This window comes from Sebastes umbrosus, chromosome 18, assembly GCF_015220745.1.
Source record: "Sebastes umbrosus isolate fSebUmb1 chromosome 18, fSebUmb1.pri, whole genome shotgun sequence".
Classification (NCBI taxonomy): Eukaryota; Metazoa; Chordata; class Actinopteri; order Perciformes; family Sebastidae; genus Sebastes; species Sebastes umbrosus.
Window position 1 is genome coordinate 1,111,996 of NC_051286.1, and position 14,894 is coordinate 1,126,889.

At 39.2% G+C, this 14,894-nt stretch overlaps 1 protein-coding gene across 2 annotated transcripts in view; it reads left to right on the forward strand.

Annotated features, from left to right (window-relative positions):
- Positions 1-14,894, forward strand: part of LOC119476883 (serine/threonine-protein kinase D3-like) — a 42,710-nt gene that overhangs the window by 16,071 nt on the left and 11,745 nt on the right. Inside the window, exons 3-8 of one of the 2 annotated variants that reach the window (XM_037750498.1) lie at positions 1,389-1,527; positions 6,044-6,175; positions 9,216-9,373; positions 14,138-14,330; positions 14,450-14,527; positions 14,699-14,864. In XM_037750498.1, coding sequence (XP_037606426.1) covers positions 1,389-1,527; positions 6,044-6,175; positions 9,216-9,373; positions 14,138-14,330; positions 14,450-14,527; positions 14,699-14,864 — 866 coding nt within the window. The remainder of the gene's footprint in view (positions 1-1,388; positions 1,528-6,043; positions 6,176-9,215; positions 9,374-14,137; positions 14,331-14,449; positions 14,528-14,698; positions 14,865-14,894) is intronic. The other variant, XM_037750499.1, reaches the window with a different exon arrangement.

The window sequence follows — 14,894 nt, forward strand, 5'->3', positions numbered from 1 at the left end:
CCACACACACCGGGTATAAACTCTAGAGTTCATTTAGGCTCATTTATGCAAAACAACCACAACGAGACGCAAAGTGGCCACGATGCAAAACAACCACAAAGAGTCACGCAACAACCTCCAAGAGACACAAAACAACCACAAAGAGACACAAAACAACCATAAAGAGGCACGAAACAACCTCCAAGAGATGCAAAAACGACCACAAAAAGAGTCGCAAAACGACCACAAGGCGAGATGCAAAACAACCATAAAGAGACGCAAAGCGGCCATGATGCAAAACGACCACAGAAAGATGCAAAAGGACCGCAAAGAGACGCAAAAAACAACTGGAGAATAGATTTTACAGGCTTAACTTGTATTTTCCAGGCCAGATGTTTTGTTTGTAATTTCAGTCTACAGGTCGTTTTTTCTCCCTTCTCACCTTTTAATCTGGTGTCAGTTCACCTGAGGAAGGTGTGTCTTTATTACGCCTGTGTGCAGTTAAACATTTCCTCATCGTAACCAAAAGAATATTTAAAAGAAATGATATATATATATTGCAGGATGTTCATGTTTGACGTTATATTTGAGGTGTTATGTCCCCTGTAGAGTGGACAGTAGACACAGACTGAACGATGGATGTAAAGATGAAACAGAAAGAGAGAGAAGGCCTGACGTCTGACCCGGACTTGAACCGTCCATCATGTGGTCTTTAAGGTTCTTTATAAAGACGATCCAGCTGCTGGGAAACGTTGGTTTTAACCAGAAAATCAGTGACTGTAAATGGTGGTTGGTTTCCTGCCGTGGAAACGGATTCAGCAGCTTCAGTCAAAATATAAATATCTATATTTCACCACAGTTTAGCTGCCGGTAGTTTCCCACTGCTGCGTTTCATCACACATCATGTGAAAAGGTTAGGTAACAGTTCACTTCAGGAACAAGGATGAAGGCATGCTCATACTTGTTATGAGGACATTAGAGGGGTCAAAGGTCAGCGGGTTGGAGCAGTGCCTTGCTCAAGAGCTGTGGATTATACTACTTACTGCATTATAATAAGCTGTTTGTGATTTGAAATCATGAGTTGTGTCTGTAGCGCCACCTTCAGGCCAAACTTTGTACACAACATGTCTCATAATCTAATTTGTTTAAAGGGCGGGTCCATTATTTATTTTTATTTTTTAGGTTTTTATATCATTAGCAGCGTCTCAGTGTTCCTGATGTATTCAAATACAGACATTCATATTTTGGTATGTTTTAGCGTAAGAAATGCTATTTTCCCTTCAAGCCCTTCTGAAAACGTTTTCCCACATGGCGTCATTAAGTGGCGTCACACTGCTGCTCGAGTAGTAACTTCACTCTGAGTCAACACGTATCCCTGACCTCCTCCTCATCTTCCTCCTCTTCCTCAGTTCCCTGAATGTGGATTTTTCGGGATGTACGACAAGATCCTGCTCTTCCGCCACGACCTGAACTCGGACAACATCCTGCAGCGTCTGACCTCAGCGGAGGAGATCCACGAAGGCGACCTGGTCGAGGTGGTGCTCTCAGGTGAGAAAATAACTCATCAATCAATCCTCCCCCCCCCCGTCATGCCTCTGCAACCCCTAGGGTTGATTTGACATGTGTTTATAGGCGGTGCAGGTTGGATCCTGCGAGTCTCTCCAGTCATATATTTATTTGTGATAGTGTGTTTTGTCTCAGCTTCCCCTCCTCCAGCTCTCCTGTTAATCCCCCTCTTAGCGGCGAGCGGTGAGGTCGCCTCAGATCTCGTTTCCTCCACCGCGGCGTCGCCCCAGGTCACCCTGCGCGCTCTAACCATAATATTGTGTGTAGGATCGTCGTTTCCTGAGTCGTGTCGACAGGTTGAGCTGTAAAAACTAGAACTGACACCTTAACAGCTGAACACCCCGACGAAGAGCAGCGGCAGGTTTAAATTACACGAGTCGGAGCCCGAACCGCACCGGGTTCAAACCCACGACCACTTCCTCCTCCTCCTCCTCCTCCTCCACCTCGTCTTCCTCCTCCTCGTCTTCCTCCTGCTGCTGCTGCTGCAAAACCCTGCAGCGCTCAGCTAGTTTACTGTTCATTCCTGCCTCTGTTAGTAGAACAGTTTTACAACTCACGCCTGACTCTAAGATGATGATGATCGGAGAACTGCTACAAACAGAAAACATGCTTTAGATAAAGTCTTATTTCATTGAGTCACATTTTTCCTCACAATTATAATTACCTAAAACTTTTTTTTTTTTTTAAACTTTCTTTATTAGATTTTCAAGAAACATAAATGATACATAACTATATCAGTAAACAAGAAAAATAAATCTAAGAAATTAATAAATTAAGAAGACATGAAAAATATAAAACAGAAATAAAAATAAACAAATAAATTAATAATATCAATAATATTAATAATAACAATATATTGAAATAAATAGATAAAATATATTAATAATATTAATAATTTTAATAATAATATATTTAAGTAAATAAATAAATATATTAAAAGAAATAAAAGAAAAAATGCTCCAAATCCAAATATAACAATTCTCTAATTATGGCCAAAAACGTGTTTTGTGAGGTCACAGTGACCTTGACCTTTGACCACCAAAATCGAATCAGTTCATTCTCCAAGTGGACGCTTGTGCCAAAAATTTGAAGAAATTTCATCCAGGCGTTCCGGAGATATCGCGTTCACGTTAATGGGACGGAGGGACCAGTGGGCAGCTCCGGGTCTGAGAAGTGAAGCCAAGTCTGAAAAAATGTCTGAAAAAAAAGTTGGAAAAAAAATGTTGGAAAAATGTTGGAAAACAAAAGTCTGGAAAAATGTCTGAAAAAAAAAATTGAAAAATGTTGGGAAATAAAAGTGTAAACAATGTCAGAAAAAGGTAAAAAAAAAAAAAGGTCCGGAAAAAAATTATTAAAAATGTCTGAAAAAAGTTTCAAAAAAAAGTTTGAAAAATGTTGGAAAACAAAAGTCTAAGCAATGTCTGAAAAAGGTAAAAAAAAAAAAAAAAAAAAAGTCTGGAAAAAAAAGTTTGAAAAATGTTGGAAAACAAAAGTCTAAACAATGTCAGAAAAAGGTAAAAAAAAAAAAAAAAAGTCTGAAAAATGTCTGAAAAAAAAAAAAAAAAAAAGTTTGAAAAATGTTGGAAAACCAAAGTCTAAACAATTTCTGAAAAACATAAAAAAAAAAAAAAAAAAAAAAAAAAGTCTGGAAGAAATGTCTGAAAACAAAAGTCTGAAAAATGTCCTTGAAAAAAAAAGTCTGAAAAATGTCTGAAAAAAAAGTTTGAAAAAAAAAGGTTGAAAAATGTTGGAAAACAAAAGTCTAAACAATGTCACAAAAAGGTAAAAAAAAAAAAAAAAAAAAAAAAAAAGTCTGGAAAAAAAAGTTTGAAAAATGTTGGAAAACAAAAGTCTAAACAATGTCAGAAAAAGGTAATAAAAAAAAAAAAAAAAAGTCCGGAAAAAAAGTCTGAGAAAAAAAGTCTGAAAAATGTTGGAAAACAAAAGTGTAAACAATGTCAGAAAAAGGTAAAAAAAAAAAAAAAAGGTCCGGAAAAAAAGTCTGAAAAATGTCTGAAAAAAAAGTTTCAAAAAAAAGTTTGAAAAATGTTGGAAAACAAAAGTCTAAGCAATGTCTGAAAAAGGTAAAAAAAAAAAAAAAAAAAAAGTCTGGAAAAAAAAGTTTGAAAAATGTTGGAAAACAAAAGTCTAAACAATGTCAGAAAAAGGTAAAAAAAAAAAAAAAGTCTGAAAAATGTCTGAAAAAAAAAAAAAAAAAAAGTTTGAAAAATGTTGGAAAACAAAAGTCTAAACAATTTCTGAAAAAGATAAAAAAAAAAAAAAAAAAAAAAAAAGTCTGGAAGAAATGTCTGAAAACAAAAGTCTGAAAAATGTCCTTGAAAAAAAAAGTCTGAAAAATGTCTGAAAAAAAAGTTTGAAAAAAAAAGGTTGAAAAATGTTGGAAAACAAAAGTCTAAACAATGTCAGAAAAAGGTAAAAAAAAAAAAAAAAAAAGTCCGGAAAAAAAGTCTGAGAAAAAAAGTCTGAAAAATGTTGGAAAACAAAAGTGTAAACAATGTCAGAAAAAGGTAAAAAAAAAAAAGGTCCGGAAAAAAAGTCTGAAAAAGTCTGAGAAAAAAAGTCTGAAAAAAAAGTTTGAAAAATGTTGGAAAACAAAAGTCTAAGCAATGTCTGAAAAAGGTAAAAAAAAAAGTCCGGAAAAAAAGTCTGAGAAAAAAAGTCTGAAAAAAGTTGGAAAACAAAAGTGTAAACAATGTCAGAGAAAGGTAAAAAAAAAAAAAAAAAAAAAAAAGTCTGGAAAAAAAAGTTTGAAAAATGTTGGAAAACAAAAGTCTAAGCAATGTCTGAAAAAAATTAAAAAAAAAAAGTCTGGAAAAAAAAGTTTGAAAAATGTTGGAAAACAAAAGTCTAAGCAATGTCTGAAAAAGGTAAAAAAAAAGTCCGGAAAAAAGGTCTGAGAAAAAAAGTCTGAAAAATGTTGGAAAACAAAAGTGTAAACAATGTCAGAGAAAGGTAAAACAAAAGTCCGGAAAAAAAGTCTGAGAAAAAAAGTCTGAAAAATGTTGGAAAACAAAAGTGTAAACAATGTCAGAGAAAGGTAAAAAAAAAAAAGTCCGGAAAAAATGTCTGAAAAAAAGAAATTGAAAAACAAAGTTTGAAAAATGTTGGAAAACAAAAGTCTAAACAATGTCAGAAAAAGGTAAAAAAAAAAAGGTCCGGAAAAAAAGTCTGAAAAAGTCTGAGAAAAAAAGTCTGAAAAAAAAGTTTGAAAAATGTTGGAAAACAAAAGTCTAAGCAATGTCTGAAAAAGGTAAAAAAAAAAGTCCGGAAAAAAAGTCTGAGAAAAAAAGTCTGAAAAAAGTTGGAAAACAAAAGTGTAAACAATGTCAGAGAAAGGTAAAAAAAAAAAAAAAAAAAAAAAGTCTGGAAAAAAAAGTTTGAAAAATGTTGGAAAACAAAAGTCTAAGCAATGTCTGAAAAAAATTAAAAAAAAAAAAGTCTGGAAAAAAAAGTTTGAAAAATGTTGGAAAACAAAAGTCTAAGCAATGTCTGAAAAAGGTAAAAAAAAAGTCCGGAAAAAAGGTCTGAGAAAAAAAGTCTGAAAAATGTTGGAAAACAAAAGTGTAAACAATGTCAGAGAAAGGTAAAACAAAAGTCCGGAAAAAAAGTCTGAGAAAAAAAGTCTGAAAAATGTTGGAAAACAAAAGTGTAAACAATGTCAGAGAAAGGTAAAAAAAAAAAAAGTCCGGAAAAAATGTCTGAAAAAAAGAAATTGAAAAACAAAGTTTGAAAAATGTTGGAAAACAAAAGTCTAAACAATGTCAGAAAAAGGTAAAAAAAAAAAAAAAAAGTCTGAAAAATGTCTGAAAAAGATAAAAAAAAAAAAAAAAAAAAAAAGTCCGGAAGAAATGTCTGAAAATAAAAGTCTGAAAAATGTCCTTGAAAAAAAAGTCTGAAAAATGTCTGAAAAAAAAAATTGAAAAAAAAAGTTTGAAAAATGTCTTAAAAAAAATTTTGAAAAAAAAATTTTTAAAAATTTTGTAAAACAAAAGTCTAAACAATGTCAGAAAAAGGTAAAAAAAAAAAAAAAAAAAAGTCTGAAAAATGTCTGAAAAAAAAGTTTGAAAAAAAAAGTTTGAAAAATGTTGGAAAACAAAAGTCTAAACAATGTCAGAGAAAGGTAAAAAAAAAGTCAGAAAAAATGTCTGAAAAATGTCTGGAAAAAAAATTGAAAAAAAAAATGAGCCTACTTCTCTCTTGATTTATTACCTCAGTAAACATTGTTAACATGAGTTTATGGTCTCAATCACTAGTTTCAAGTCTTCTTCAATACAGCATGATGTTCATTTAGTAAATGATGGTCCCATTTAGAGTCAGATAGACCATAAAGCAGGGGATGCTTTAGGGCGGGGCTACCTGCTGATTGACAGGTCCGCGTTTCTCTTAGACTCTCATAGACATTATACAATCAAAGCTGATCTGGTTTACTAAGAACAGTAGATTCACTGGTGAGTAATTCTGTATTTGTTGATTTCAGCTCTCGCCACAGCCGAGGACTTCCAGATCCGACCTCACGCGCTGTACGTTCACTCGTACAAGGCGCCGGCGTTCTGCGATGACTGCGGGGAGATGCTGTGGGGGCTCGTCAGACAGGGCCTCAAGTGTGAAGGTAAGAGCGTGGTAACAGGGTTTTACTGCTGGTATATAGGGGGTTATTTGAGGTAAGAGCGTGGTAACAGGGTTTTACTGCTGGTATATAGGGGGTTATTTAAGGTAAGAGCGTGGTAACGGGGTTTTACTGCTGGTATATAGGGGGTTATTTGAGGTAAGAGCGTGGTAACGGGGTTTTACTGCTGGTATATAGGGGGTTATTTGAGGTAAGAGCGTGGTAACAGGGTTTTACTGCTGGTATATAGGGGGTATTTAAGGTAAGAGCGTGGTAACGGGGTTTTACTGCTGGTATATAGGGGGTTATTTAAGGTAAGAGCGTGGTAACGGGGTTTTACTGCTGGTATATAGGGGGTTATTTAAGGTAAGAGCGTGGTAACGGGGTTTTACTGCTGGTATATAGGGGGTTATTTAAGGTAAGAGCGTGGTAACGGGGTTTTACTGCTGGTGTATAGGGGGTTATTTGAGGTAAGAGCGTGGTAACGGGGTTTTACTGCTGGTATATAGGGGGTTATTTGAGGTAAGAGCGTGGTAACGGGGTTTTACTGCTGGTGTATAGGGGGTTATTTAAGGTAAGAGCGTGGTAACGGGGTTTTACTGCTGGTATATAGGGGGTTATTTGAGGTAAGAGCGTGGTAACGAGGTTTTACTGCTGGTATATAGGGGGTTATTTGAGGTAAGAGCGTGGTAATGGGGTTTTACTGCTGGTATATAGGGGGTTATTTGAGGTAAGAGCGTGGTAACGGGGTTTTACTGCTGGTATATAGGGGGTTATTTGAGGTAAGAGCGTGGTAACGGGGTTTTACTGCTGGTATATAGGGGGTTATTTAAGGTAAGAGCGTGGTAACGGGGTTTTACTGCTGGTATATAGGGGGTTATTTGAGGTAAGAGCGTGGTAACGGGGTTTTACTGCTGGTATATAGGGGGTTATTTGAGGTAAGAGCGTGGTAACGGGGTTTTACTGCTGGTATATAGGGGGTTATTTGAGGTAAGAGCGTGGTAATGGGGTTTTACTGCTGGTATATAGGGGGTTATTTGAGGTAAGAGCGTGGTAACGGGGTTTTACTGCTGGTATATAGGGGGTTATTTAAGGTAAGAGCGTGGTAACGGGGTTTTACTGCTGGTATATAGGGGGTTATTTGAGGTAAGAGCATGGTAACGGGGTTTTACTGCTGGTATATAGGGGGTTATTTAAGGTAAGAGCGTGGTAACGGGGTTTTACTGCTGGTATATAGGGGTTATTTAAGGTAAGAGCGTGGTAACGGGGTTTTACTGCTGGTATATAGGGGGTTAAATAAAGTCATAAACAGATGTAAGGCAGATCAGGAATGGATCGTCAGGATATCTGGGTATTTAAAACACTTCAGACAACCTTCCTGTCAAATCAGCTTTACTAGAGGAAGTGATTTGTGTCGCCGGTGTTTGAAGAGAAATCAGATTTTAATGAGTATAACAGACTGACTGTTGCTGCTGGTGGTGAAACGTGCGATGAATGAAGTGGAAATTGATCTTTAGATATATAAAACTGGGCTGTTCTGACCTCCGTCCCGCTGAGAGACAGAAGGTTCAGCTTCCTGGACTAATTCAGCGTCATGTCATGATTGTTTTATTATATTTAATCAAGTTTTATTATCACTGAGGCGGCGGCTTCTCAGGGTTTGATTCCTGCCACGTCCAAACCAGCGGCCCAGGCACACACACACACACACAGACACACACACACACACATGTTCGCTGGTGTTCAGGCTGCAGCAGCGACTGTACAGCAGGATGTCTTCATTGACTTCCTGCGACTATTCTTCACATCTTTCAAGTCCTGATCTCAGCAGCTCAGAAACCTCAGAGCGAATCTCAACTGTAGTGATGCCAAGCAGAGAAAAGAGACGCTTGATGTTGATGTCAGCGCAGAAAAATACCGCTTCCGCTTATATAACTTGTTTGGAGGTTTTGAGACGGTTAAAAAGCTTCAGTCTGCCCACTCACTCGGTGTGATGGGAGGGGAGGAGGACGAGGAATCCTTGATGGAAGGAGACTTTTGTCGTCGGAGTAAACACAGTTTTAGACGTAAACAACCTCACTAACCTCCGAACATCCTGAGCGCTTATCTACCTGCATTTTCACTGTGGTTTGTTCTTTGTCTCACGCACATCCCTTAATGAGGATATACAGACACTTTAATCAACAGCACCTTAAAGAAATACTTAGATATATTACACCAACAGATCTGGAAATGGGATCTACTGTAGGGGATGTAGCAGGGGGAAACAGCTAGCCTGACTAATTAACACGTCGTGTCAGGATTGTTTGACCCAGACACAAATAGAAATGTAAAAATGAGAAATTGGCACGTTCATAAGGGCTAAACTAACATATTGAACATGGTAAACAACATTTAGCTCAAAGCGACGTCGCTGTGCCGCGTCTGGCCTCACTGAGCTTCTAGCCTGGCTGTAGACTCTCGTTTTATTCACATTCATCATTTAATTAATTCATTTACCCTGAAATATTTGAAAGTTTTGATAACTTCGGGGTTTGGACCGTGGGATTGAACAGATCAGATTATTATTTTTATTTTTTTTTATTTAAAGGGACTGTTTGTATCTTTTTAAGCGTATAAATATACCGGGTCGGGACACATGTGCGCTCGTGTGGCTGAAGTCCCCGCTCCGCTGCCTGCTTGCCTTCACTCAGAGAGTCGGAGCTTTATAATTAGTAATGAGCCTCGAGGATGCATGGTGAGCTACATCAACTATATGAAGGCACTGAGCAGAGGCGTGCAAAACATCTCCATAATCTAATATTCTTGCACCAGGGTTGTACTTAAACTAGTACTGCATTACGGCTCAAGTGAAGTGACATAGTGGTGTGATTAGTAGCCACAAAGTAAAGTGTACAAGGATAATATGATGCCGTCCACTATAACAGTGTACACCCTAATATAAAATATGATTAAGTAATTATACTTTGTGTTTAGATTAGGAAACAACAGCACAAACCAAAAACAACAGGAGAATGAAATCAAAAGTGTTTCTCCTCTGCAGGATGTGGGCTGAACTACCACAAACGGTGTGCGTTCAAGATCCCCAACAACTGCAGCGGGGTCAAGAAGAGACGGCTGTCCAACATCTCGCTGCCGGGCTCCGTCTTGTCTGTCGCTCGTCCCCCGTCCGCTGAGATCGCCCCGACGCCACAGGAGGAGGTGAGTCTACTAACATCACAAACAACAAACACTGATGGTACGTGTCCACAGGGGCGTTTTTTATCGCGAGGGGACGCGACGCTCCCCAACATTGGACGCTTGTGCTGTCCCTAGAAACAAGGCACTCGCTTTCCTGCCGTTGGCTGCTGCTCCCAGCTTTCAAACCGGAACCAGTATGGAGGCTCGTTTGGAAACTTTCTTCTCTTATGTCACGTAAATAGTTCACTGAAATGTGTTTCTGAAAACATTTGAGGAGAGAAATAATCCATGTTGATGAATCTGTCTTTATTTTAGATCAACAACGTTTATTTTAAAAGATCCTCGGGAGTTTGGAGAGGCGGCGAGACGCGTCGGACGCCCGTGATTTACATAAAGTAGACGAGCCCTCAACTTTATGCAAACGAGGAGTGGGCGTCGTGACGCTCCGTTTCTCGAATCGCGACGCCACGCTACCAGAATGCATTGCGCGGCTGCTTACATAGACAATGAATGGGGGGCGTGAAAAGCACAGAGGCTATGGACACGTACCGTGAGTTTTTACAGTTCATCCAGAACGTGTTTTATCAGTCAGAGAGTCAAATAAATAAAAAGTTTCTCCTATGTCCAATGCATAAACTGCTCCTAAATAAATGTAGTGCAGTAAAAACAGTGTTTCCCTCTGAGATGTGGTGGCGTTGAAGTATAAAGTTGCATATGATTAAACTACTCAAGTAGAAGTACTTGTGTGCAGTACTTGACTGAATGTACTCTGCTGGTGTTCCTGTTGTCGGGTTTCCTCCGGCTGCTCCGGTTTCCTCCAACAGTCCAAACACGGTCAGGTCGGCTGAACTGGAAACTCTCATTTAGCCTGCAGGTGTGAACGGCTGTCCTGTTCATATGTGTGTCAGAATGTACCCTGCCTCTCGCCCAGTTGCATGCTGGGATAGGCTGGATAGGCTGGATATAGGCAACACTAACGATGGTTCAGTAGTTTAGACTCTGTGGACGGAGTTCATTCAGAAACACAAACAGGCTCCTGATAATGAGTCGACAGTGAAGTGAAATTCAGTTTAGAGATGATGACTAATAATGAAGGACGTGAATGAAAACACACACACATGCTTTCCACGCTAGCAGATCTACGTTGTGCAACCAATGAGCCATTTCCAGTAGTTACACACACGCACACGCACACAAACACACACACACGCACGCACGCACGCACGCACGCACGCACACACAAACACACACACACACACACACACACACACTCTGATGGCTGGAGGCAAACCACTGGATTTTCCATCTCGTTCAAACCAGCGAACAAAGTGAGTCACAGTCGGAGCTTCACACTTAACACGAACATTATCAGCTGCATCACACTGTTTTACACTCACACACACACACACACACACACACACACACACAGCTGCTGTTATACCCATATCACAAATACACTGGGACTGTCAGTCGATTCAAATATTTAATCACGATTAATCGTAAATTAATCACACATTTATCTGTTCAAAATGAACCTTAAAGGGAGATTTGTCACGTATTTAATACTCTTATCAACATGGGAGTGGACAAACATGCTGATTTATGCAAATGCATGTATATATTTATTATTGGAAATCAATCAACAACAGCTTTCCTCGCCAAATGTAGCGTAAGTTTGGAGCGTTATTTAACCTCCTTCATGACGAGCTAGTCATGGTTGGTACCGATGGATTCATCAGGTTTTTGTAGTTTCATATGATACCAGTATCTTCACTCTAGCTTTAAAACTGAGCCGCTACAACCTAAAAATCACAAGTTGCGTTAATGTGTTAAAGAAATTAGTGGCGTTAAAACAAATGTGCGTTAACGTGTTATTATTAGGGGTGGGAAAAAAAACGATTCACTTATGTATCGCGATTTATTTATTTTTTTACGATGTTGAAATAGATTTTTTAAAGGTCCCATATTGTAAGAAGTGAGATTGTCATGTCTGTTATAGTATAAAGCAGGTTTAAGTGATATATAAATAATGTGAAAGTATTGAAACGTTCAATATACGGAGAAATACACACAGCCCGTATTCAGAAACTGTGTGTTTGAAACAAGCTGTCAGGATTTCTGTCCATTTGTGATGTCACAAATACACAATATTTAGACCCTTTACACGGTTTTAAACGTAAACATTCTAAATGTGTCCCAGTTTATTTCCTGTTGCAGTATATGTGAATAACATCAGCTGACAGGAAGTACACATGGACCCAAGCTGTTGCCTAGCAACGCAATTCTGTTGAAATTAGCTAAAAGCGTTTCAGACAGAGGATAAATACCGGCATATTCAGGCAGACAATATGAGGAAAATAAAGGTGTTTTTTTAACATTAACATTACAGCATGTAAACATGTTCTAGTAGAAACATAAAATACAAGTATGAACCTGACAATGAGCACGATATGGGACCTTTAATGCCAGAATCGATGCTTCATTTGAGTCTATGTGGAGGTGGAAGGAAGTTATCGCTTTTATTGTTGTAGTCTGAGTAACGTGACGTCATATCCGTTCCGTATCTGTCAACCAAAACAAACCTCAGAGAGTCTAAAACGTTGGAGGGTCGTCGTGGATACGACCTGCACCCTCACATGTTAAATCCAGCGTGGTAAACACTACACATCCAGTAAAGGATGGAAACACTTTGGGTTTCACACATTGACAGGAAAAGCAGAGCTAGACAGAGCAGAGCTAAAGCTGCACGCTAACTTCGGTAATGTTGCGGTCGAGCCGGCCGTCGCTCTCACCTCCGTGGTCAAATCGTGATCGCGATTAATATTGGATTAATTGTGCAGCCCTAATTTATGAAATCATCAAAAACTAAACAAAATGTCTGGATCTGAATTCAAACATATTTAATATTTCTGTTTGTTTATAAGGAAGTCAGCGTGTGGACGTATTCAGGCAGCAGTTTATAAGGTCAAAGCCATTTCATTGTCCCCTTCTGGCGTTTTAATGGATGTAAACAACAACGTCAGCGCTCCGGGAGATCTCCTCAGGTTGAGTTCTTATCACACCGCTCGTGTTAAAAGCTCTTTATCGATGATTCAGACTTTGATTAGACGTCACCGGGTTTGTACGAATGTGATAAATCCGACTGTGGGATGTGAGAAGGTGGATTTAACTGTTCTAACTGAACTAATTCAGGCCCATTGTGTCACATGCTTCCTGCTCTGCTCTCACCACAGACTAAGCTGCACGCTGCACAAGGACGGCCATTGTTCTGGTGGATAGAAAAGATTTCATTTGTGCTCTGCGTTTCATGACGAGGGAACGGCTCTCTGAATGTGATGTCTCAGCTGAACCTCCTGAACCCTGATTGTTCTCTTCTTTTGCCGTCGGTACCTTTAAAGTCAACGGGGAAGAAAATATATCAGGGAATCTGCAGGTCTTGAAAAGTCTTGAATTCACTTCTCTGAAGAAATAAATGCCTTTAGAAGTTATTTAAAAGTCTTAAATCTAATTTACAGAATACTTAAATGACTTATCTTGCCTGTCGTGGTCAGTAATGTCAGTTATAAAATGTTTTTGTGTGTGGATTTAGGCTGTCAGAGAAAAATGTACATGAAATAAATCATAGATTTTCTGCCACTTAGCCGGGTCCAGGTCTCATTAATTTAGTTATTATATTACAGGGAATTATTGTTATACACAGCTGGGAAGTATTGACAAAAATGTGATATAAGTGTCTATAAATTCATGTACTTAATTAATAATATCAGGCCTTATTATCGCTACTGGTTTCCCATCATTCCTGTGAAAACAGGTATTAAACTGTATTCTAAGTGATATTAAAACGTCTTTAATTTAATTTGGTAAACCCTGCAGAAACCCAGCATATTTTAAGTTTTTAAAATTGTTAATTCAGACGTACTGATAATAATAAATAATCATTTTGAATACCCTCAACTGACCTAAATTAACGCAGGACTTTCTTTATTTAGAGTTTTGGATGATGAATAATTGATATTTATTGGTTAATTTTATCAGTATTTTATGTTGTTGTCATTCATTATTATTCATTTTTAATAGTATGTTGGAAACACACTCAGATCCTGACAAACCTAATAACTGTAATTAGAGCCAATATTATCTATAATGTAATATTTATCTTCGCCCTTCATTTTTACTGAATAGAGCATGAGCGCATCATAATGTAGCTCAATGCCACCGCCGTAGGTTAGCTGTTATCTCTATTATATAACCAAGCAGGACGTTTATTGTACGCACCGGGAGCAGTATAATCCCCGGCGGGGAGAGAGGGAGCAACGAGCCCTTTGTCCACGGTGCGGCGAGGTCCGGTTGGGGAGCGCTGTAAAGTTGCAGCCGCGGGGCAACCTTCACCCCGAGCCTTTCCAAGCCGACCTAGAGCCGGTCGCGGCGCACCGCCTCGTATGCGGGACTCCCCAGCCTGCCGTGTGTCGCTCACACCCTCCAGCTGGCTGTTAATGAGGGTCTTTTGGCACAGAGAAGTACTCATATCGGTACTCGGTATCGGAGAGTACCCAAATGTAAGCACTTGTTCAGACTCGGTCTGAAATAAAGTGGTACGGGTGCATCCCTAGTGGACGGGTGTACCATAGGTCAAGGAAGACCCCATTCAGTTTTGGAGCAGATTGCCGTGGCGAAGGTCCCTTCTAGGTTAAAATGAGCTTGTTTTCCGTTGAACTTCTGAACACAAATGAAACAAACTCACCCTCCCTTTGTTTCTCCTCCCTCCTTCCCTCCTCCTGGTGGAAGCAGCGCCCCCTGCTGGGCGTCGGGAAGCGTAACTCGCTGCTGTGCGGTCGTCCCATCTGGATGGAGAAGATGGTCCTGGGTCGGGTCAAAGTCCCTCACACCTTCTCCGTTCACACCTACACCCGTCCCACCATCTGCCAGTACTGCAAACGTCTGCTGAAGGGCCTCTTCCGCCAGGGCATGCAGTGCAAAGGTGATCTCTAATTCATTATTTTATTAAACTATTAGAAACATGTTTTGCATCCAACGGGACTGGAGTGGATGAATGTTTGATTTACTTTTCTTTAATTCTACGTATCTCTTCTACTGTAGATTGTAAATTTAACTGCCATAAGAGATGTGCGGCCAAAGTACCTCGAGACTGCCTCGGTGAGGTCGACTTCAACGGAGGTGAGTTTACTGTTACTGCGCACGTACAACACACCTGTTAAAACAAAGTCTAACATCATACAGCACCTAGTGGCCGTTAGAGGAACTGCAGCTTAATAACATCTTAAGAAAAGTCTTTAGCTTTAGTTTTTAGTCTGTTAGTCATAAGACTCTTTGTGCGTGTTGCTGCAGAACCAGCCAGTCCCGGTCTGGACTCCGAGGCCACGATGGAGGTGGACAACTGTGACGCCAACAGCGACAGCGGTCACAGCATGGACGAGCAGGACGACAAGCTCTTCTTCATCGAGGGTCCCTGCACGGACGGAGAGAAGGACGACGAGACGCTCAGAGCCATCAGGTACACAACTGAACCTCTTGACAAATGAAA